Raw genomic sequence first — 26268 nt, forward strand, 5'->3', positions numbered from 1 at the left:
TTGGATGATACCATAAAAAGCTTAGAAAACCTCTTTGCAATCCCTTTAACCAGCNCTTTATATATATGACAAAGGGGGAAGGGGGGGGGGGGCATTTGCGTTGGGGGCAATAGCTGATAGAGACTGATGTCAGCTTCAATTGAGAATTTGTTCCATGACCGTCGTGTGCCCACACCTTAATTAGCGTTCTGTTTTTTTTTACACAAAATCTCTGTGTTGTAGGTTGTAGATTTGGGAATGCACAGCGATCTCATAGTAACTGTCGACAGGGTAAGACGAAGATGAAATGTAGAAAGTGTAGTCAAAAAGAAATGAAAGTCTGTTGTGGGACTTGTAAACAAGACTGTAACAAAGATGTTGTTTATTTAGAACATGATTAATGATTATTATTTAGAATATGATTATTATTAAAATTACAAATTAAACTAAGTCAAGTCTTAACTTGATTCTTGTCTTTTTTTAGGTATTAAAGTACCTTTAGACAAGTCTCCATATTAACCTTATCCCTGACAATGGAGCTTAAAAGGCTTGTGTCCATACATACGAGATTTTTCACTTCGCGTATATAAAACGCGTCTGTGTATGCCTGATAATGACAGAGTAATACGCAGCGTTGTACTATGTCCATATGTGCGTAGGCCTTCTGGAAGATCGTAATAGCTTGACATAGTGAAGATTATACTCCACTACGCGTTGAAAACAACAGAGCTGTCGACGCCGCTTGAAACTACAATAAATTTTTGTTTGTTTTGCACCTATCTCCTCTGCTTGCGTTTTTTCCGCTCATATCAGTATTTGATGCCATTAAGCGTTATCGCTTGGTGTTTCAAGCTCGTGTGGGTCTATGATGTACACGCTTCAAGCGGCTTTTAACTTGAATGTAGTAGTGGGTTAGCTGTACACATTGTCAATTACACCATGCAAACTTACCAGATCTGCCCACAGAGCCACTAAACTTCTCTCATGTTTTTACTCAAATTCATATTGCCCCTCGCATTAAGAAAAGGTAGAATTTGAAGAGTATTGTGATAATGCCAGAACTAAAACATTGTATCTTAAGGAACAGATCGATACATTTTTAACTTTGATACAATCAGTTATGCACCTTTAATAACTGCTTTAAATTTGAGTAAAATCTTCGTTAAGTAAAGATTTGTGGCCTGAGGCCTGAAAATTGTTTAGCATAATTGAAAATAATTTGAAGGTCAAGCAAATATTTAGATGACGGCAGTAATAAGTTGTACAGTCAAATAACCTAATTTCGTGGAAACCTATTATTCGTGGATTTCCGGAAAGGATTAATAATTTACATGAGCGACCAAGCGCGACCTCCGCATTAGTTTGTTTTGATAAACATGGGTTTTCTCTACAATATCAGCTAGTAGAATGAATCCAGTAGTTTCAAGCAAGGTAAAATGTATTAATGTATACTTTGACAAATACAAAATGGCGGATTTCAGTTATTACCAAACGTCACCATTTTTTATCGGCCGAATTTCCTTATAATCCCAAGCGGTAATCGGAATTCCAAGTGTCGTCTGCTAGAATGTAGTCCAACGAATGAAGTCACGTGATCAACTAGCGGATTCCTTGTCAGCAGAAAATTTCTATGGAACACAAAGTGGACCATATTCTTATGTTATTTCAGTGACTTTTAGCAATAAATCACGCTACGTATCTTATTTTGTCAGTCACTATTTTTTTTTAAGATCATGGTTCTTTGAAGGAATTGTCACTAGTTATAATGAATTGATATTAAAGATAAATACTAAGAGAAGTTAATTATACCACCCGGTATCCATACAACGTGTTTTTCTCAACTTATTTATAGATCAAAACATTGTACACGAAAATAGGTGACGCATTCTGCCGCCGTTACCGAGTTGGTTGCTCATGAAATATGGGTCAAAGTGAAGGATTCATAAAGAAAATCGAAATAAACCAATTTTAATTATTTTGTAGAATATCTGAGGAAACATCTAAGACATAAAAAATTTTTTTCGTTTTTTTAACTTTGACGAAATTCGGTGTTGAATCCTTATATCCACGAAAATAGGTTACACCACTGTAAGTGATGAAAATATGCAGACGATTGTATCTCTTTTACAATGAAATGAATAATTTCAGTATTGATTGCTGTGAGATATCAATCTATTTACAACTCTAATTCCTCCATTTTGTACTTCGCTCATTCTAGATCTCATATATATATATATATATATATATATATATATATATAGACAGACAGAGGTTTCCGCAAACCAAACGCTTCTGTAAGGGGTTGTATCAAGATGATCTAGGTCCTTTTTTTTTTAGATCAATGGCAACTAGAACTGTGGACAGCTACGAGCGTGGCTAAAAATCCTTATCCCATGGATTTCAAACCTTTTAATACTTCTAGCCTGTCTTTCATTAAGGAATAGATTCACCCGAGGGATATGTTGAAGAAATAATTTCACGACATTGAAAACAGCCTACCATTTGTGAACAAGAAATTAAAACTCTTAAATTTTCATAAAGTGGGAAATTGAATTATTAACGCAATAAAAACTTCATTGTAATTTTTGCAATACTGAGTATTGGCAATTTAAGTTAATAACCTTGTGTCAATAATATTGTTTATCCGTTTACTCATTCTCATGAGGGCTTATTCTCATTTGAATTACTATTTTTCCCATTAGTGCAACTGGCTTATCTACGAGATTGTCGATAATTGGGTCTTATTTTCAATTGAGCTACTGATTGAGATAAACAAAAGGAGAGGAAGGTGTTTATTTTCATATCTACATTTTATCTAAGTTATATATATTGCCAACAAAGTAAGAACTTGCATTCGATACATCTTGTTACAATGTGCATAAAAAAAGAAACTCAAGGTAAATCGGTCTACAAATCAGCTCTACAGGCCACAAACCAAATTTTACACATAATGCAATATGTCATTCCGGTTTAGCAAAATTTTTAATTAAGATATTCATTTTTGATTCCAGCCCATTCAAAATAGAACTGTTACTTCCCGAAAAAAAATCGATTGCATAACAAACTGTGACACATCGATAAATCGGTTTGCCACGCAATATCTAAAAAAACATTCATGGAAACATCGTCATATATGAACTTCAATATCAAAATTTCATTATTTTACATTTACATATTAGGTTTTGGTCAAAGTAAACCCCCAGAGTTGTCGGGAAATAAGTATCTATCTTGAACAACCTAATAAAAAATGTTGACCGACTGACAGATGCACAGACAGGAGTAGCAACAATATGAATCCATATTTTCATGCATACCCAAAACCACATACAGATTCGTTAAAATATATCTTGTACTATAAAGAGACAAATACTGATATGAAATATTTATTTTGTTGAAATGATAATGAAGGATAAAAATGTTAATGAACATACACAATGAAATTGGATTATTATATTCAGGGCAGTGACTGGTGTCTGCTTTAATTTCTGCACACATAATAAAATCATCAGTTTTATTTACCTAATAGAGTTAAAGATTCTGTCTTTTGTACTGAAATTATTATTCAACACAAGTTTACTTCATATGAAGCTTAAGCAAGCTTAACAAATGTCTTATATCTTGACTGCAATAACCACCTTTCTTGTATCTCAAACTACATATTTGATACGTAGCACATGCAGCCAAAAAAAAAAAAACGTCCATAATACAAGAAATGGAATTTGACAGTCGTCTGGTGGAAATATGAACTCATTAGAAATCTGTTAACACTACAGAACAAATGTTTAAAATATCAGGCATTGTTCACTGCATAAAATTAATTCTTCCTTGGCATTTTATTAGGGGGTCCTCCTGGTCCAGGTCCTCCTCCTCCCATTGGTGGTCTCATACCTCCTCCACCCCCTCCTCCAACCATCATAGGGGGACCCATTGGTCCCATAGAACCCATTGGGCCCATTGGTGGTCGCATACCTACAAAGTATATGCATAACATTTTAGTTCAGAATACAACACAAAGCACTACAAAGCCTCATCAGTAACCTATTGGTTTAGTCTAGAAATTTGTCAAATCAGATCAATGAAATCAGAATGCCAAATCTAGCCTTACACCAGTAAAGTTAATCAACTAACCAAGGCTAATGAAATAGATTCTTGAGGTTCATTGAGAACATTTTTAAAAGTAAATCAAATTGGTTAATTTGTTCTGAACTTGTATAACCTTTTATGTAATATATACAATAACTGTAACAGATGAAATATAGTAAGATATCATTATGACAAAATCACAATCTGTTACACTTTATAACTTTCATTTCCTGTAACCTAATCTAGTTGAATAGATCTTTTATCAAATTATATAATGAATAATAAACAATGATACTGATTTAGCACATCTACAGTAAAAATCAATAATACTTTTAATAATTATGTTATATTATGAATTTATAAATGCTTGAAGTTCTATTTTCATGAGTAATTCTTCATCAATTTGGCATAGAATATTTCGTGCAACTTTTCACATAATGAAGTTTCCATTTTGTCCTCAGATATCAAGGGTTGTCCTTGAAAGGAATATTACCTGACCCTATATCCAAGTGTGAGAGAGACTAAAGCAGAATTATAACCCCTTTTTGACATTTTCTTTTGCCACCTAGGCTACTTACTGATAAGCAATCTGACAACAAAATGTATGCAAATGCCAAAAATTTCAATTTTATGACCAGAACATTCAAATGATGTAGTTTATTTTTTTTTATCTACATGAAAATTTCAGTTCACAATTTTTAAATTTAAAGCAAAGTCTCCTTGTACAATTTTGTTTCTAAACTTATTGCAGTTAAAAAATTGTACCGGTACTTATTTTGATTCCTGTTATTATAACAATGGTTCCGATCTTGAAGCTGAGAATACTCTGAAATAGGTATACATGCATTATACAATGAATTATTGATAAAAATTTAACGTAACATGATTTAGAATGACGCCTTATTTCCTCATTCTAACATCTTATAGAACACTTACCCATCATTGGTGGTGCCATAGGACCTCCAGGGCCCATCATCATTGGTGTACCACCCATTGGGCCACCCATAGGCATATTTTGATTTGGTCCTGGTTTTCCACCTACAAGAAAATAAAACATGTTAGAGTATCTTATTTATTATGTTCAAGAATGTTTATCCTATTATCCTATGCAGTCATGGTTTAACTAAAGCGTAAAATTCTATTTCAGTCATAATTAATAACAGATTTTTTTCTAAGCAAAATCGAGATGAACAAGTGTAATACAGTAGAAGTTGTATTAAGAGACCACACAAGGGAATAATCTGAAATGGTAATCTTAAAGAAGGTGGTCTCTTAGGAGAGAATTAGGTCAGAATAAACACCAAAACTATTTTGTTTGGATGGTTATTTTATATTTTTAGACTGATATCATTAATTAACAATTGAATTAATAATTTTACAATTAGCTAAATTTCAATAAACTATAATCCCTATTAATCTAGTTTGTATTTGAAATCATGTGATGGTGATGATTAAGAGAACAGTCATGGTCACTTAATTGACTCATTTTGATTTGATGGGAGTGAAAACATGTGAGCGCTGGTCAAGTAATGAAGGTGGTGGCTTAACAGTTGTTAATTATATTGAAAAGTTGCAGGGGTACTTTATTGTGGTTGCATAAAAGATTCCCAGACAGAATATTAATATCATTGATGTTAAAAATCTTTCCATCCATAAATCCATAAGATAGCTTGCCAGGCAAGATAACATATGCCCACTGGCAGCTTTGATTTTGCATAGAAATATTTGGCAGTACAATAACAATCACCAGTATGAAATATTCAACCTTCAGTCATACACTTCTTTTGAACTCTTTAGGGTGATACTGAATAATATTGAGTATGAGTTATTGCCCTAGTTCTGTGTTTAATCTTTAGCTCGTGAAAATTCTAGAAGACAAATATTCAATCTTCAGCGCGGTAATGAATAATAAAACTTTTTATAAAGTTTTGTCAAAATTCGGCAAGAATCATGCCTTCTAGAGTTTTTACGAGCTACAAATTAAATGAGTTTTCGAGATCAAGGGCAATAACTCATACTAAATATTTTTCGATTTTACTGATTTTCAATAGGCTTTATCCTTGGGTGATTATACAAACTCAAGCCAAATTTCGTTAAAATCCGTCAAGAATTGTGCCTTCTAGAATGTTTACAAGCTAAAAATTGAATGAGTTTTCAAGAATAAGGGCAATAACTCATACTCATTATTTTTAGATTCTTCTGATTTTCAAAAGAGTTCATCCTTGGGTGATAACCAACACACAAGCCAAATTTCGTTAAAATCAAGAATTGTCCCTCCTAGAGTGCTTACAAGCTAAAATTTGAACACATTTTCAAAAACAAGGGCAATAACTCATACTAAATATTTTTCAATTTTTCTGTTTTTCAATGTGGTTTATCCATGGATATAACCAACACTCATGCCAAGTTTCGTCAAAATCCGTCAAGAATTGTGCCTTCTAGAGTGTTTATGAGTGTTTCAAGAACAAGGGCAATAACTCATAGTAAATATTTTTTCGATTCGTCTGATTTTCAATAGGGTTCATCCTTGGGTGATCACAAACAACCATACCAAGTTTCGTCGAAATCAGTCAAGAATTGTGCTTTGTAGAGTGCTTACGAGCAATTGTGGACGGACGGACTGACGGATATGGGTGACGACAATATACGCCCCCCATTTCATGTGGGCGTATAAAAATGAGCTACATGCTTGACATTCTATTCTATTTCAAATCTGATTAGACTACTTTCCAAATGAATAAACATGAAACATGGCTTATTTTAATTAAAGTGAATGTTGATATGGCATAATTCATAAAATCTTTATTATTTAAGTCAACCAACTGTGAATTTGTATTGATTTGGCCAACATTTCCATTGTTGATTGCAACAACCATAGCTTACATAATTGGCATTATGGCTGGGCATAGATGACATATAAAATTAAAGATTGGCTAAGTTCATTACATCTACATGTATCTAAAAATCCATACCTAATCCTGAAGGAGGTGGTATCATAACACCACCTGGTCCTGGTTGTCCTGGTGTAAATGGATTATTGTGTTGTATTTTACCTGCCTTGAATGCAGCAGCTGAAAGATAAATCAAGAGAAATATAAGATCAACAATTCTTAGTGACATTACAAACGTATAATATAGGTACAATTTTTCTGTTCTACATTGTTTTATTATCACCTCTTAATATTTCTAAGTCCTGAGTAGAGCAGATTTTCCTTTAGACAGGTATTTACCTCTTAAATTTTTGTTGACACATAAGAGACTTCTAAAATCTTATTTGCCATATTACCACATATAAGTTTACATGATATAAAAACTGCCTGAAATCAGAAACTTACTTGTGTCATCTACAATTTTTTGTACTTGTTCTTCAAGCCATTTCTGATAAAATAATCGCACATTTTCTTTATGTTTTCTTCCATTACAATGTGTCTTCCTTACTGAAGGCTGAAAAATAATAATAAACATTTTTGTAATAACCAGTTGATAACAAAAAATCTTCACAATGTCAAGTTATTACTAACTACTTTTAAAGATGGGTTTCCTTTTTAGTGCCAATTAAACAAACTTCATGTATTTGAATAATTGGTGTTTCTAATGAATTATCATGTATTCTTAATCAGTTTTAACCAATCATAAAATAAAATAAAATTATGAATTGATTATGGACATGTGAGACAAACTTGTATTTTTCAAAGTCATTAGAACACCACTACTTTCTATTCAAATGAGCATTTTCATATTCCTCAATAGACAGACTGTAAACAATTTAGCTGTGCGTGTAATAGGAGGGATTATCAGTCAACAAAAAATTGTTGGTTAACTCATCTACAAAAACTCGTCTACAATATAATATGTGAGTCAACTCGTCAACAACAGTATTCATATACAAGAACAAACTTCATCATAAAAGAGTTATTATTGACGGGAGAAAATAAGAATTTTTTGTTTATTCATTCACATATAATAACATTTGTAACAATTACACATTCAACAAAACATACACATAAACATACACATGAATTCAAATGGCAGCTATGCGAACTATCGCGTTTAACAACGAAATAATGGACATCATACCTCCATCATATCGTCCCCAAACAGCCATGTTGTGTCGCAAGATTTGTTGAGCAAATTCTATTAATTCAACAATTGAAAAACCAAATGTTTATCAAAGAATGTTCATTTTCAGTACAAATTATGATTTTTGTGCCTAAGTACATGTCAAATTTCAAAAACAAATGTTGAAGTAAGCATGCAAATTAAGAGATAAGAATTTAGAATTAAGAAATAGCAATGGAGAATATTGAATAGAAAAAACATTCCGCCTTCCATACATTTCCATATAAAAACATTGTATTTCAATATTATAATATCTTTGTTTTGTTGGTGAGTTGTCTCTAAGTTTGTTGAGGAATTGACCCAAGGTTGTAGGCGAGTTAACTGTTGACGAGTTAAAATGTAGATGACTTCACGTACCACCATTGGAGACTATATAATTGTTTGTGTTTGCTAATGTACAATCTATAATATAGCTGCATTTACAAGCTTCAGCTAGTTGGCTATGGTAATCAGGTTATTAGACACACTTCAACATTGTGAAGATGATGATAAAGTTATGTTCAGGAAACAACAAATACCATGTGTCGTATTATGAATACTAAATAGATCTGTATAAACCATTTCAATGTCTAAGGAAATCTTTACTTACCGAGTCATGTGTGAGATAGGTATCACAATAGTCACAGTAGTATCTGTTAAAAAATATAAAACTTAAGTTATCAAACGGTCCACCTTGATAGTTTGAAGTTTAGGGGGGGTGGGGGGGGGGGGGGGGTACAACACAATTAACGAGTGTACACTGCAATTTATTCATGTAAGCTTATATCACAAATGAGTTGTGATTAGATGAGATAGATATGGTATGTAGGTAATAGGGCCTTCACATCGAGGGCAAATTAGAAGAAAAATTCAATTACTTTGGCATATTTGGGGCCTTTCTTTTAGAAATAAATAAAACGCTATCACTATTTTCACGACCGGAAGCGGAAATAATGTGGGCCGGGAGGCTATACTAAATTGTGATCGAAAATCGAAAACGAAAATATATTGAATTTCTTTTCAAAATTGAAGCCACTCCAAAATAAATCATATTTTTTGAGCTGATACCGCTTATTGGAATAGTTATAGTACAATTATGAAAAGCACAATCATCCTTATCGAACTTCGTTTCATATTATTTAAAAATGTCATTTTTGAAACAAATTCTTTTAGTCTCTAACCCAAACACTGCTGGCGTTTTAAAATCATGTATATGAAGCTTTTAAATATTAATCTTCCTTCGGAAGAAATATAGATCTTTTCCCTTTAAATAGATGATGTTTGATTCATTATAAAAACCAACAAAGACCTTCAGAATACATTTATGGTTTGGTTGAGGGCTATACACATGAGGGAAAATGGCGGAAAAAATAAGTAGTCTCTTCAAAGAAATTTCTCTTTCAAAGCCCAATCTAACAAGATGGAAAGAAATAAGTGTCAATACAGGTCCGTCTTTGCTCCAAGCAATCCCTTTCTGTCAATAATGTAAAAATGTACATAAACTTAATTGGAGACCAATTAATCACTCTTCTTGGCAAAGATTCTTTGATTGAGGGTAGGGGGGGGGGTCATTTTCTTTTTTACAACAACGTCCATTATAAATTAAGTATAGGCGGTCATTACAAGCTTAAACAAACATCGTATTCATGAATAGATATAGTTCACGTTAGCCCATTAATGCTGCACTATTTTTACCCCCTGATAGTAGTGACTAGTCTGACCTAAAGTTCAATGAATAAATGCCATCAGTTTTGCATATTTATGCTGAAGCTTTTAAATATTATAGGGGCATCAACAAATACTCTACAGGATATAAAGGTGTCAGAAAGTTGTGGTGGATACGCTTATGAAGAAAGTGGAGAGAGTGATTCGCCAGTCAGAAATCGTTACATTTATTGGTATGTTCTAAGATTTAGTTTAATGATTTATGATATTGTACTAGGGGCTTTCACACTCATATTATGGACCTGGCAATCCTATATTTATTTTTTTGTGTATCCCAATTTTTATTACAGGCGATCTTACAATGATGTCTTAGAATTAGTAGAAGACTCTCTGGATTTGAATCTATGTGGTAATTATATAAGATACAGATTTCAATCTACACCAATACTTGATGGGTTAACAGTTCATGAGGTGGATGATCATGTTGTTATATTGGTTGCCACAGTTTCTAGTGTTCACCGTTTAGTGTTTCCTCATCCAGACTGCAGACAGGTATGCTTTTGTAGAACTAACTATATTCTTTGGTATCTTGAAATTAACGATTTATAATACATCCATTAAGACTTTTAATTTCATGTGAATCTTAAATTTAACTAATTGAAAATTGGTGAAAAATAAAGAGGTGTATTTTCAATTATCTATATATTTTTATAGTGAATAATTATTTTTCAGGAAGCAAGTTACAAGAGTGAAGCACGAACACCATCAATATTCTATGATGTATCGTACGTTAATACAACAGATTCTAGAAATATGTTCCTGATAAATCCCAGTTCCACAATAACAACCCATCTAACCACAGCTGCCACTTATCTAGACAGTAGTGGTGATGCTTTATTTTGTCTCTCAGCTGATACAGGTGGCACTATACTGGTTAGAATGCCACAGCCTGGAAGTCAAGGTAGGTACCATATTTGGAATAATCTGACTTTCAAAAATTAACCCGTTCTCAGTGTAAACACATGGTTAACCTTGTGCTGACTAACTAATGTGTGGGATTGAATTTTTTTGTGCAAGTCGTTTGTTGTGTTTATCTTTGTACAGCAGTACAGTATGAAGGATGTTACAGATAAGAACGATAAAGATGTTTTACCATTCAACAAGCTACTAGAGGTGTAGGGTCCTTTTTCTTAAGAAGGTGTCTAAGAAGGATGTAAGTTACTCCATTATTCCTATTAATTTGCAATGAACAGTGAAAATTCTATTTATTTATAGATACAGTGTCACAGAATGACTTGTACCAATCATCTATGATGAAAAAACTGTGGTCTGGTTGGGTTCCAACTATGATAAGGTTCGTTCTTCTTTCAAATTACTATACCATTATCTCTGGAATTGTTTAGTGTTTTTACTGTCTATCTTATCAAGTGTCATATTAGCCCCATCAGGTGCAGAAATGAAGGTTTATGATTTCAGGGGAAAACAGATCAGTCCTGAAACACCTTATGATATGGTTATACATACTTTAAAAGGAGAAGCTCAAATTTATACCATTTGTCATGATCATCATCTTAGAATGTGGTCTACTAAGGTAAGATATCGATATGAGATTTTTTTTATGAGCTAATTTCATTTCATGGGCCATAGTCTGCTCTATTCTAGTGAAATAGAACTGTATTTTAATCTTACTAAAATTTCATAAGCAATCACTTACTGTGCCATTAATCTGTTATTGACCAGGGCAATTACTTTGTTAATGTTAGATTAATAACAATTTATTTTTCAGACTCGAGAATGTGTTTTAGCTCGTAATTTATTAGATTGGGTTCCTTCTGCATCACAGCCAACAATTACAATAGGAAGTAAGTAGCTTTCTGCTTTAAACCTCCCAAATCTCAGTTGAATTAAAGATTTTGGTGTATACATCTTGATCACAACATGATATGGTTATAATTTTGATGTTTTACAATCAGAAATATCTGCCATAAATGAAAAATTAAGAAATTTTGTGTTTTGATTTTGTGATTCTGGACTGTTTTGGACAATTTTATCTTTAAAGATAAAAGCCATAGTTTAGTTTTCTGGGAACTGTAAAGATTAATAAAAGTATCGTCTGTAAATTTTTTTTTCAGGTTCAGGTCATAAGATTAAAAGCTTTTTCTCTGTCAATGTAACTTCAATGAGACTCTGTGTACATCTGAATTTTAATGACAAAAATTGTGTAAGTGTTAATTTTTGCTGTATATTGTGGAAATAATGGTTACATATCTTATTGTATCGATATTAAGACTAAAAAAAGTAATTGCAATTTGTTTTTTTAAATCTTAAATAACAATTGACACAGAATTCTTTTGTGCAGATATTATTTTTGCTTTCTATGATAATTCATTTCTATTTTAGTTTGTATTAGTTGAACCAACATTTGAAAATGGACGTTTCCATTTTACACATCTTACTACTGTATTTGCTCCTCATGTAAGTATTATATATTCTGAATTTCCCTTTGAAACATTCATAATAAGTGGCTAATATTGGTGCAGAATAAAATTCTTGTTGTAGCTTCAATCTGTACATGACATTAATATGACAACTCTTCCTTAGATATATGAATATTATACATATGAGTGATATGCTCTGAAGTTCTTATAACAATATTCAGAAATAGTAGCTTAAAATGTAGCTTTAACCATTATGATGAAAGTGCAAATCTGGATGCTTTGTTTGTGTTTTTTCTACAGACTTTGCCATTGATCTGATGAAAATGGATGACAAGTGTAATAATCTGCAGGAAAACCACATGATCATAAAATATTAGAGTTTACCTTTAATTAGATTTGAAAGTTAAGATATTAAATATAAAAGTTATTAATGTCTATTACAGGAAGATTTAGTAGACTACTCTATAACTAGTGATACATTATTTACATTATGGACTAGTTCTTCAGGAGAATCAACTGGTAGAGTCTATCAATTATCAGGGTAGGTTTGATTATTTATTTATCAATGATATTATATTTTATTGACTGCACATAGTAGATTATTTCAAATTTTGTTTAACATAATAGCATTTTGTTTTCCTTCAAAATGCATTAACATAATAGAAACAAATCTTTAACACATGTTTTGGATAAATAAGCCTCTTCAGGACAACCGAGATTGGATCTAAGACGATTTGGAGACTATTCTACTGTACAAAGACCCTTGAGTTCTATCTTATTGACTAGAGGTCATCTCATGCTGAGGACATGTTTTGAATAAACACTCCTCATCAGGACAGATGAAAGGGGGTTGATGTATTAAAGTAATACAGTATTATTCTTTTGAAAGAAAATTTGGATGTAGCTTCACATGGCAGAACATTTTTTTTTCCTGCAGTAATGATTATGATTATATCTGATATTACAGATCTTGAAATTGGTCTGTTTGTTTTTTACAGAGATACAGAGCAATGGATAGATGTGATACTAGATCAACCAGAATCAACTGATGTTTGTTTACCACATCATATAGATCCTAGAGACTTTTTCTTACAAAAAATCTTTCATCCTGGTCATTTTACAGTCAAACACATCCTAAAAGCCTTGAATGTCTATAGACGTTCAGTAGACTCTCATATCCAGGCTGACAGTGCTATTAATATTAGTGATTTAAAGGAAGAAGTGACTAATGCGATTGAGACTGAAATACGTAATTGTGCTATGGACTATGAGATACAGGAAGATGATTATTGTCAAATACAGCTTGAACAATGGTCTAAATTTTATTCCTGTTGTTTACAATATAAAGAGGTTAGTGTGGAATTATTCTTAACTTTGCCTCAATTTATTTGATATGAGCCTGAATGTATTCCTCAGTTGCATGCTAGAAAACATGTGCTCATATTTTACTAAGGCAGATGCGAAACTGTAACAAAATCAAAGAAGAGATAGTGGACAAGGATTTAAAACGTGCACTTTATAATGTCACTTTTATAATAGGCAAATTCACAGAAGTAAGTTTGCTACAGTCAAAGAACAGCATTACTATAATTATACTTATCTGCTATCATAAATATCTTTATTTTTTCGCAGGTTGGTTGTAAAATGAAAGGTTTATTTAGTGATAATGTTACAGGGCTGGTTGGTCTCATTAAAAAGGTAAGAAAATATTCATTCTCTTTGCCAAGGTACTTGTGCTGTAATCTAAGTTTCAAGACTATTAGTGTTTTTTTTTCATCTGAGAGAGGTCAAACTTGGGATCTTTGAAAATCAAAATATTCCAATACATGCTCATTTAATTGCAGGAATCATTAAGTTTTCTGCGACCATGTGATAGATTAGAAGAGGTGGTATATTTATCTGATCAACAGTTACCACATTTAGATCTTGATGTACAGAATGAAGAGGAAGGTAAGTCTGCTTCTTTCTGTCATGGTTTTTTCAAAAATATATTTTGAAAGCCTTTTGAGTTTTGAACATGCCTTTTCATAAGTGGTCAATTTTATGAATACTTCAGTAGAATTTTGCTACATAACAAATTTGCAATATTGTTCAATTTGAAACATTTGGATATTTTCAGCCTTTTCTCTACACCAAGATATCAAGAGATTATGTGATTGTATTAGTAAAGTAAATCAAGATATATCTAGTGAACATTCTGTACAGTTTCATTCTCAATTATTATTACTATCATCACCACAGGAACTGGCTCATCATCTTGTGGATATCTTATACTTTACTGATGGGTAAGTTTATTGATATATTTTACTGATGGTTAAGTTTAATGATATCTTATACTTTACTTATGTGTTTATTGATTTACTTTACTGATGGGTAAGTTTATTGATTTACTTTACTGATGGGTAAGTTTATTGATATACTTTATTGATGGGCAAATTTATTGAAAGAAAAAACTAACAACCATATTTAACAAGCATAACAACTTAGTTTATAAGGAATTTTTTCTACTTGCTGGTCCTTAAATTGTTATTTCCGTTGATTATCTGTACTGACTAACAGCTGTGTCAACTGGAATAATGAAAAAAGATGACTTATTCAAGCTCACCATTCTTTCACGTCAACTGAAATTAGAACCCATGACCGTTTGCTAGATGTAACCCAACACAGTCATGACTTTATATTGATCATCAATCTTTACTGATTGGTAGGAAATTTGTTTATATTGTCATGAACTTTTGAGTAGGTAATCTAAAATATTATTTAAAATAAACATCCTTCATTTCCTTTCTCATCATCTGGATTATTTCATTGTTTTACAGTGTCTCTACTACAAATTGTCAACTACTAGGTCTTCGAATACAGGAAATAAAGAACTTGAATATTGCCATGGAAACCCTTATACGTCTGTTAGATTTAAACCAAGCAGAAACAGATGGCCATATTTTAATGGAGGAGTCTGGGATAGATGGTAGAAAACAGGCTATATGTGGTAGATTATTTTGTAGTCAGACTGGTACAGCTGTGTTGTTAAAATGTTTACAACAGTTTTCATCAAACCGACTGATATTTTGTCGTAATTTTATACTACTAGCTGATTTATTGATCAAATTAAGTCAACAGGTTAGATTTTCATCATTTCCCATTTAATGTTCGCCAAGGGGATGCCATTTTTAATCTAAGCTGAAATAAGATCAGGAGCTCAATTTTAAGTACTTTCAAATTCTCACATCTTGCCAAAATGGTGGGAGCTTTAATCAAAACTGACATAAGATCATGTGCTCAATTTTTAGTTCTTTCAAATTCTTAGATTTAGATCTCAATTCTTTTCAGTAAAGTACAATTGGACAGAGTCTAAGCACACAATTAGCTTCATTTTTGATGGATCGGAAATTTTGCATAGCATATCCCATCTAACAGAAAAGGAAAGGCATTGCATTCTATTTTTATTTTTATTTTTAGCATCTATATGGAGTAGATTTTGATACATCAATGAATATTCGTACTAATTTATTACCTGGATTAACTACTTTAATACGGAATTATCTGGTATTAAATGAATTTAGTCATGTAGTAGCTACACCAACTCCAAATACTACATTGTAAGTTTATATTAATCTCATACTGTTGTCATGAGTTTCTTATATACAATCTCCATTAGAACAATTTATAATAGAAATAGAGGTTTTCTTCATTATTTTGCACTTAACAGGGATCTGCAAGAGGTAAAACAAGATTCTAATTTTACTTGTTGGTGATCCAAGCCTGACAGGCCATTATGCAAAAATTTACGACATGTGTGCTTGTGCTTCTTGCTATGCATATTAAAGATCTCTGGACAATGGAAAGTGAAAAAGGTGCACTGTAGTCATAAAATTTGCCACATTTTACATGAAACTTTCTTTATTAGGCATGTTAAAAATAGAAAAGGATTATGTAAGCCTTCACATTATTTTCACTCTTATGATTAATCTCAAAAATGGCCTTAAACAATCAGATAATTTGATATATTTTAGAGAGTTTAATTTACGTCAGTTATCTGTATTAGAAATATCTGATACTACTCGTCTCAATACTAATAGAGGTAAGTTATGATTTTAAACTCTTAGTATGTTTGACCCAAAGTTATAAAAGGGGAACTTAGTGGAAGAGTTTAGTAGATAACTGACCTAAATACTGGTACACAAAGAAAATGTAACCTAGGCGATTATGAAATGTGATGATCGATAATTGAAATTTGAAAATCATAGCGAAGATAATAGATTATTTTGTTTATTTTACCCAACACTAGCTGTTACCCTTGTAAAATATGACTGTTTCATTCTTTCAATTGTGAGCTATGCATATTGAAGATCAATCTAAATTGCTTTGTCTAAATGGCTTCTGTTTTATTGTAGGATCTCTGTATTCCACATTATTAGAGATATTTTTAAATGGTACAGGTGGAAGTTACTCTAGAACACTATTAGCTCAAAGTTATTTAGTTAATGTAGAAACTTCATCTATTTGGCTTGATTTATTATTACCATTATCAAATATACTAGCCAGAATACTGTATCCTTTTATATACTGTCAAGTAGATAGATTGAGATGGTTAATATATGGCATTCATGTCAAGCCTCTTTTTTCTCTGGACATGAAATTTTAGAAGTGAAGCTGAACCAATGCAGTATATACTGCAGGCTGTGCACGTCTTAGATACTTAAAGAGGCGTGAATAAAAAAGTAGTTCCTAACAAAGTTTTCCTTATTGTACACTGAACTGTGTTGCCAATTTTTCATAGTCTCAATAAGGAACAGAAAAGTTGGATGTAAAACTTTATTTTATTTCATATTGGTAATATGTTGATTATTGATTTGACTTAACTAATATATTAGCTGGCCAATGAGTGAAGAGTTTGTATTTCCTGAGTTTTTGATTGGTTCATGTCAGTATCTATGGTTACAAGAATATATACGTCAAACTGATACATGGTGTAGTAAGAATATTTCAGCTAGACAATTTCTACTTGGTTTAACATATTTACATTTTGAGTAAGTACATCTAGAAATTATTCTGCCTCTGGAAAGTTGAAAAGGGTCAAATCAAGGGAAAAACATTGTTGAGCAGGAAGTGATTTAGAGGACTAATCCTGTATTCTTTATCTATCAGAGAAGTGGAAAGTTTCTCAATCAGAAATAGCAATTGAAAACACTAGAAATATGCAGTCAGTTTTATTTCTCAGTGGTAAACATGGCTATATCATGAGCAACCAAAGTTTCTAAATTGTGATGTAACAATGTTGGGCTGCTAATCTACATAATATGATAGATACATTATACGATTTGATTTTCCAAGATGTGTACACAGTATGAATAAATGGTAATCACTATTTTCAACTGGGATTATTCCCACTTTCTAGAGGTAACACAATAAGTTAGTAGTAGTCATAATCTCTACTGATTGCCCTTGCTACTCTTGTATATAACCCAAAATGGATTTTAATTGGTCAATATACAAATTGTATGCTGAAGTGAGTTGGTCAGTTGATGGTCTTATGTCTTCCAATGTCTTGTTAGATACTTGAATATGTAACTATAAAACCTTGCAGTTGAATTGAATATATTAAACAAGTCTACTATCTTATATTACAGTGAACCCTATAAAGCTTCAGAATGTTTTGTACGAGCTGGTCAAGATGTAGCTAATGATGATTTTCTGTGTCAAAAACTTATCAAAATAGAAGGTGATGAAGAAAATAATAGTTCTATAGAAGTACTGTATTATTTGAAGGTATTTCAAACTAAGCTAATTTTTTCTTATGTATGGAATGGATTGGATAGGGACTTGGCATTAAAAATTTCATAGAAAAAGAAGAAATACTGTATAATGAATAAGTTAAAACAAATATGCTTATTAAACATTGATAATTTTTTATTTTTTTACCAGAATAGTATCTAACTTAGTAGATAAATTAGCATTTATTTCACCTGATTTTTCAATCCTGTATTTTGTTGATATACAGTATTTGAATTTCTGGTTACATAGTTTTTGTATCCACTAGGTGATTCGACAGTTTGAAGAGTTTGGTTTATATGATCTAGTTATTTATCTAGCTGATTTAGCTATCACTGTAGCCAAAGATAATGATCCCAACGTGGTAAGTTTGAAGATTATCTTAAAGAAACTATATTCTACCATTATTTTAAAAACCAGTTAAATTTCCCATTTTGCCTGACACATTCACAATCCATTTGACCAATCGTACCTTAGTCTCAGAAACAATTTTTAATCCCTAAGCTAAGCAGTAATAGTGTTCACAGCTCCCAGTCGAAATATAAGCCTTCGAATCCATGTGTGTCTAGAAATATCCACGTTTAAAAGTTAAAATGACCACACAGCCTTGATACTACACCATATTAAAAAAAACGTATATAGAAATAGAAAGTGGAATTTCTAGTTTGAAGTATATTTGAGTGGATTATGCAATTTTTCGTGCAGTTCTAGTAGCAATGAAGACTAATTACACATATTCAATATCCAAATCAAGCCCAGAAAATGGTGACCCCATGGTCTTATCATGATTGCATGAAAATAATGATAAGCCTTATGATCATTTACAAAATTTGAAACTTCAAGTAAATTTGTAATGTTTTATATTAGCCAACGCTATGGTCCAAGAAATTTAAGTATCATTTAGAATTGAATCACAATGAAGAAGCTTATAATGCTATGATAGGCAACCCTGAACCCAGTCGGTAAGATATACCTTTATTATATAATTTCAAAACTCATAAATTATAAGTCACAAGTTTAACTATAAGCTACCGAAATATAAATTCTACAACCCTCTTTTCACAATCAGACACATTAATATTATCAGTGTTTATAATCCTTGACAATTAGATTAACCTAATCCCTATCCTTTATATTTCAGACGTAAAGATTGTTTACGCCAGTTATTAATTGTACTATGTGAGAGAGGGGAACTCAAAACACTGGTTGATTTCCCGTTTATAGATTTAAATGAAGAGGTAAGTTTCTGTCATATTTAGTTCACAAATCAAACATTCGATTTCTTTTTGGATAATGTCAAGATTTATGTGTATACAATCTGGCCTTTGTACTATAAAGTATTGATATGTGACCATATAAGATGATAAAATGATTAGGAAAACAACATATATTATGACAAAGACAAATAATGTATCTTTTCTCTGTAAACTTGCAATCTGGTCTTTTCCTTTATTATTGTATTAATTGATGTCTGATTACAGGTAGTGAATATATTAGAAAGCCGAGCTAGATCAGTTGATTTAACTACACATAATTATTATAATTTACTCTACTCCTTCCATGTTGATAGAAATAACTATAGGAAAGGTAAGTCTAGTTCTCATCCATGTGCACACCATTGGTTGCATGCATGACATGGCTTCATGCATTCTGAAAACTTAGGTGGTGCAATTGTGCATTATCAATAGGGGCTGAAAATCATAATTTGCACTAATTCTTGTGTGATCTCGTTAAGTTGCACAGGTATGCTATGAAATATACCCAAATAAAGGCTGTGCTTTCTACCAACTTAATAGGGCTGCCATTTGCAGGTCAATTTTCCTCAGAGAATGCCAGATGCTATTTGATTAATGTTTGGTAATTTTCTGCAGAGTAAATTTGATATGATGCAAAACAGGAACCATCTTTTTTCCTCTAATGAAACAGATGTAAAACTTGTACATGGATTTTGAAATATTAAGACTTATTGAAGTAAATCAAGTTAAATCAATAATTGAAAATACATTTGTATTTTAGCTGGTTGTATAATGTATGAATATGGTATGAGATTAGGTAGAGAGGTACCAGGTTTAAAAGGTTTACAACGTCAAGCTCAATGTTATCTTGCCACATTGAATGCTTTACGTCTTGGTAAACCAGAATACGCCTGGATTGTTAAACCTGTAACTCACTCTAAAAATGATGTAAGTAAACAACACATGTTTCAAAAGCCTTTAATAGAGATGTAGACTTTTAAATAACCAAAACCATGAGTTACTGCTAAATACTTTTGAAAGTGTGGAGAATTAAAAATATTTTTTATATTTCCGGGACAGATTTTTAGTCAATTAAAAAATTGAACTTATAGGTGGGAAATCTATCTCTCCAAATCTTTTAAACAACTTAAGCTTATACAAAACCATTTCAAGTGTTTATTATTAATAGAGCTTGCTTTCAAATTTACAAATGATTAACAAAGATCAAGTTTCTCTAATATAACAATTGGGTTTGTGTCTCATCACTTATTTCAACCTATAGAAAAATGAAAGTGACCTAAATTCTTTGATGAGTTTATTTGTATTTTAGACCAGTGAAATGTTATCTGTAAATAAACATGATCTAGAAGGGGAAGAGAAAAACCATAAAGGTAATATATCCCATTTCAGTCTTAATGTTTCTATTTTCATAAGAAGTAAATCTAAGAAGCATTTTTGAACTGGCAAGGCCATCTATGCAAAGTGGTGCCGATTTTTTAATTGGTCATAAGACACACTCGCACAATGTTAAATACTTTTCTTAAAAAATAAATTAATGTTGCTAAAAATATTGCCAACATTTACAATAGTTTTGAGTCTGCCGCTCTAAAATCATGCTTTCTTTTTCAGTAGAAAAGAAAGTTGAAATATTAGAAGTAGAAGATATTGAGAGAGAATATATGTTAATTGATGCTAGACTCAGATTAATCAGAAAAACAGAAGATCCTACACTTATGTCAGGTACACTTTCATTTCTGATAAAAATAATTATATTTATTCTGTTGTTAGCAATTGTGTTTAGGCCAAATCAACAGTTATTAGCCAAATTTTATATCCCAAATTATACAATATTATATTTGAATCTATTGTTTTTTTTTTATTAAATTAGGACCAACGCCAAGAGCAGAAGAAATGGTCGGCCATCTTGTAAATTCAGGATTTTTTGATAGAGCTATCATAGTTTGTAGAAGATTTGACCTGCCTCTCAATTCAGTGTTTGAAAATCTAGCTTTAAGGTAATTGCTATAGCATTGATTCAATTTACAAATGTAATATGCATGCTTTATTTGTATATTTTGTAAATTACTCGTGAGTCAAAATAATTTTTTTCATTAAAGCCTTTGGACTCAAATGATATGTTTTTTATATATTAAAAAACTAATGATAATCAGTAGTGAAAGACTTTATGTATTTCCTAGATGTGTAAATCTGTCTCAATCCAGTCTAAATATAGAACAAGATGTAACATCAGAAGCTTGGGACTGGTTAAAAGAAAATTATTCTGTATCTGGTGCTCCTACTAGAGAGGCAAGGTATGGTGTGTTTTTTATTGGCTAAATAATTATGTGATATTGAGCCACTGTGGGCTACAGGCTGTGCGCGTTGAAGATCCCTTGACAGTTAGAAATCGAAAAAGAGCAGGCTAAGCAGGACGTAAAACTCTATTTATTTCTTTTTTTGGGGATCGAACCTCCAAATACAGAGCAAATACTTCCAACTCCTAATATGTAGAATTAATTAATTGGTGCAAGATAAATATCTAACAATATGAATATTATATTATAGCTGTGTAGATCAAGCATGGTGGTTATTACAATATTATATAGAATGTTATGAATGTAAGAATGGTAAATATCATCGGTGTATTGCTGAAAGACTTTTATCTCATGGTTTCTCTTTACCAACCTGGTTCCTTAACTCATATAGAGTGAGTTTTTATATTTTATATAATTAATAATTTGTATTCAGCATTTGGTTTTAAAATTCGCTATTTTATTTAGTGTAACAATATCCTTGGTAATAGTTTCTTTGTCCATTTGTCTATCCAATTTCTAGCCTTCTGAAAGATTTTTTTCACAGAACATAGAACAGATGCAAAAGAAAGAAATTTCTGACAAATCTGTCAATCACAGACACAGATGATTGTTATTGCTTCATAAATTTGAATATTAATGTATAATTTGTTTGGTTTTCAGTCAATCAATGCATCTGAACTGTTACGTCTGTATATAAACTATGATCTATTAGAAGATGCAGGAGATCTGGTATTAGAGTATGTTGAAGCTATGTTAGAATCATTGAGTGGATCAACTAGTAACAGATATAATATTAAGGTAATTATTGTCAGGATTGTGCTCAAATTTTAAATAAAAAAAACTTCAAAATTTTCAAATTTATACTATTTTTATGAATATTACTTTAACCATGTGCAGCTTCTCTTTTTGTTCACTAACTTTTCACCTTCATTCTGTAATTTTGATTTGTATAATGAATTATTTATTGCTAATGTTAAATATATTGAGTTGTTGTAAAATGTGATGGTTGAAAGGTTGTTGTATATTCAGTGTAGTATTATATTTAGTATTTTGTATATGTCTACTATAGGGTTGTGTACATCCTCATACTGGTATTGTTTGGTTACCATATACTTCTATAGATCAACTTCTAGTAGCTTTACAACCTCAACAAAATCATACACATAAAAAGGTGAGTGTTACATGATCATATTCAGTCAGTATAAGATGATTCAGCAAATAGGATCAGATTTGAGCTTATTTAGTCAATAGGAGAAGCCAACTGGACAATGGAATAATGATATGGAGGTGAAATAAATTTTGCGTACAAAAGCCATGATGGTGCACCAACAATATATTAATTTTAAAGATTTGATTCCTTTACATTTTAGCTGTATCAAGATTTAAAAGAAAGAATGGATTATTATATGTGTAAAATATCTAACTTATCAAAGGAAATAGAATCATTCTGAAAGACCAGGCACTGGGATGTTGTTTCATAATCATGAAAAAATCGTATTGAAAAAATGGTTGAACATTCCAACCCATCAGAGAATGAGGAAGATTGTTGAGATTCGGATGTGTCAATTACGCAGTTAAATAATAGACAACAATTCTAAAAAAAAAAACATGACATTTGTTTTGAAAATACACTCCATATTATATTTTTGTACAGAACAATTGAAATTAATCATGAAATGAATAAAAATATATTTGCATACAATATTATTTAATGGTATGAAAAGAAAGATATTTCCATTGAATTTAGTACAGGGCAAGACAGCAATATTGAAACAGAAATAACAAACTTCAGGTTTCTATAATGCTATATATAATATAAGAAAACCTATGTGGGGCTTCAGATTTGAAATAAATACAATAATTGGTCAAACATCTTTACTGATTAATTACTCTGCATATTGTTCAGTCCACCGTCAAATCATCTTTACAATGTCAAGTTAATATTAACTGCATTTTATACCTTGACAGCAATAGTCACCTTTATTGCAACAATTTTATTGGATTGTACTCTAAAGAACAGAGCCAATCAGTGTCCTTGACAAAATGTTTCTTAACAATTAGCCATATTAGTTACAGTCTGTCTGTTGAGTGCTAAGATTGGCTGTTCTTTAGTGTACAATCCAACCAATCGCTGCATTCTGTGACAAGAAATGTGGCAATTGCAATCAAGGTTTAAAACAAAGCTGTCAAATAGAAAACACATTTGAAGGTGTGAAAAATGGATGTTGAAATTTCCGATTATTTATTTATTCCCTAAAGAAATTGTAAATGTCTTGATAGAGTTCTATTGATTACTAGTAATATATTTCACTCAGCCAGTGCTTTACATAGGAGTTTCTATGAACTTCCTCACTCTTAATACTCCACAGATGATTTATATGGTATAGAATAGAATGCCTGCTATTAAACCACCAATAAGTAACATAAATATACCCAGAGCTATACTAGCGATAGCTAACTCTTTAGCACTTTTACTATATCTTTCTGCTAATTTAAAATCTCCATTATCTTTAGCTCTTCGGGCCTGAAGTTAAGAAAAAAAGCAATACAGTTTCTTTAGTATTAATATTGCCTAGGAACTACATTGCAATATTACTGTCATATTCTAATATATGATCTTATTCTTGTTACAATTTAAAAGAGAACTGAAATCTCAAGATGATTGTGATCTGCTTTTTCACACTCAGTTCAGAACAAGCTTCTCAAATTAAACTTATGTATTACAAGTATTCTTTTAATAAAAATGCTAATACTTATATGAATAGAAAGTAGAGGTGTTCTAATGACTTGGAATAATACTGGTTTGTCTCACTTGTGCATAATTAATTCAAAATTAGCTAAATTAGAAGAGAATTACCAACATAATTCCAATAAGTTTTTTTGTTTATCCAGACTGTACATACATGGACATTTATGATTGGTTAAAACTCTTATTTATATGCAATAAGAACATAATGATATGATAAGGATACATGATAATTTATTAGAAACAACAATTAATCAATTAGTTTGCCCAATTTGACTCTAAAAAATTAGGAAACCCATCTTTAATGATCGACAAAGTCTTCCAGATAATAAAGCTCAATTTTAGCTATCTTTACTGCTGTTGAAAATATGACAGTTTAAGAGCCAGAATGATAGTCAGATTTTGTTTCTGGGTAGTTAAAATTGAGCTATATCACCTTCAAGAGCACGCATTTTGATAGCTTAAAGGGACAGGTGCATACTTCAGTCTCAAAAACGGGAATTCTTTAGATAAGCCAATCAATAGTACTGTTCACATCTCACTGTCGAAATTTTAGCCTTCAAATCCATGTGTGTTCAGAATTATCTGTGTTTGAATGTTAAAATGATGTCATTTTAAGATACTCTGTGATATCAAGAAAGGACATGTATAGATATAGTTAGTAAAATTCTCTGTTTGAAAAATTTTTAAAGGAATTTTGCGATTTACTTACTTGTACCTCTGAAGACTATTTACATATATTCAACACTCAAATCAACCCACAAAAATGGCGCATCTGTACCTTTAACACTGATCTTTGTTATTCAAGGGCATTCTGAGTATGCATAATTGTTTGTCATTTCATTATCTTTGAAATATGCAGACAATACATCAGCAATCATGTATAAATTAGTTACTTACCTTATATGAATAAACAAATGCTGATATACCTACAGGACAACAACAGAATATACAGGAAAATGTCGCTAATTTATGATGACTAGTGGGACGAGCTTGAAACATTGATGCTGTAGATTGGGGCAATTCCTGAAATGTAGAAAAATAATTATTAATAACAGGTCCAATTATCTAATTCCGTTTTAGAGATATCATGTAAACAATGTTTGACAAACTGAGTTTGAAAAAATATAGCGATGAAATTATTCAATGTCAGAATCACTGTTCAAAATTGCAATCCAATGTCATGCTTGTATACAAATAAATGAAAAATGGTGAAAGTAACACAAATTTAACTTTACAGACTATTATTATCATTCATACATCATAGATTATGAATTAAGTTCATACTAATATCATATTAATTCTAATAAATAATACAGGTCAGTTTAAGTTCTCTGGACTACTATTGCAATATTGTGTGTGTCTTAAAACAGCTTAAACTTAACTTACTTGGTTATTGGTATTGCAGTGATCAGGATCTATCTGTTTATATGATGATAGTGTATTATCAGAATCAGCTATATCAGCTGTAATAAAAATACTATGTGTGTAATGATACAGATCTTTACTGTGCATGACCTAGAGTAGTATATCTTAAAGTTATTCATCCTATCCTAGCCATTAGGCCTAGATGCTTTTCCAAAGTCAGCACCTCTGACCTGAACCATCACAAACAAAGAAAAGAGGAAGTTTCCATTATCATCACCTTCAGAAAAGGTAACACAAGAACTCAAAATATGATAAAGACTTACCTAATTCTAGAACTGTAGACATGGACATAATAGATGTTATTCTTGCTTGAATATGTTGGTATTTTAAAAATCAATCAGTTAATGAGGTTAATTAATCATGTTAATTAGGTGTCAAGAATTATACATCATATACCCTCAGGCTTATATGATTTTACTTTCATTTTACTTGAACCACCCAGTATACAACTTTTGTTTTTATTGTAATGCAATGTTCCACTTTGATGATCCTTTGTATCACATGTGAAA

At 31.4% G+C, this 26268-nt stretch overlaps 3 protein-coding genes across 3 annotated transcripts; 1 reads left to right on the plus strand and 2 right to left on the minus strand.

Moving 5' to 3' along the window:
• Positions 1–7020: 7020 nt before the first annotated feature.
• Positions 7021–8815, minus strand: LOTGIDRAFT_104026 (hypothetical protein; the record flags this gene model as incomplete). Its single annotated transcript, XM_009053238.1, has 3 exons — positions 7021–7133; positions 7398–7506; positions 8771–8815. Coding segments are annotated over 3 exons (267 nt in total), but the record flags the coding sequence as incomplete, so codon positions are not given.
• A 703-nt stretch (positions 8816–9518) lies between these two features.
• Positions 9519–23291, plus strand: LOTGIDRAFT_228261 (hypothetical protein; the record flags this gene model as incomplete). Its single annotated transcript, XM_009053239.1, has 33 exons — positions 9519–9606; positions 9947–10058; positions 10176–10377; positions 10558–10786; positions 11101–11179; positions 11302–11416; positions 11612–11687; positions 11958–12046; positions 12226–12300; positions 12707–12804; positions 13262–13613; positions 13896–13961; positions 14108–14213; positions 14383–14548; positions 15083–15383; positions 15723–15862; positions 16277–16344; positions 16658–16814; positions 17138–17293; positions 17894–18032; positions 18304–18399; positions 18903–18997; positions 19177–19273; positions 19517–19622; positions 20052–20218; positions 20601–20661; positions 20900–21010; positions 21159–21285; positions 21469–21582; positions 21836–21977; positions 22246–22383; positions 22655–22756; positions 22956–23291. The coding sequence occupies 33 exons, from the start codon at positions 9519–9521 to the stop codon at positions 23034–23036; spliced, it is 4251 nt and encodes a 1416-aa protein (XP_009051487.1). The 3' UTR covers positions 23037–23291.
• Positions 23292–23959: 668 nt separating this feature from the next.
• Positions 23960–26050, minus strand: LOTGIDRAFT_152722 (hypothetical protein; the record flags this gene model as incomplete). Its single annotated transcript, XM_009053240.1, has 4 exons — positions 23960–24109; positions 25232–25357; positions 25721–25797; positions 26023–26050. 4 exons carry the CDS (start codon positions 26048–26050, stop codon positions 23960–23962), a joined length of 381 nt encoding a protein of 126 aa, XP_009051488.1.
• Between the last annotated feature and the right edge of the window lie 218 nt (positions 26051–26268).

This window comes from Lottia gigantea, assembly GCF_000327385.1.
Source record: "Lottia gigantea unplaced genomic scaffold LOTGIsca_2, whole genome shotgun sequence".
NCBI classification, from domain to species: domain Eukaryota; kingdom Metazoa; phylum Mollusca; class Gastropoda; family Lottiidae; genus Lottia; species Lottia gigantea.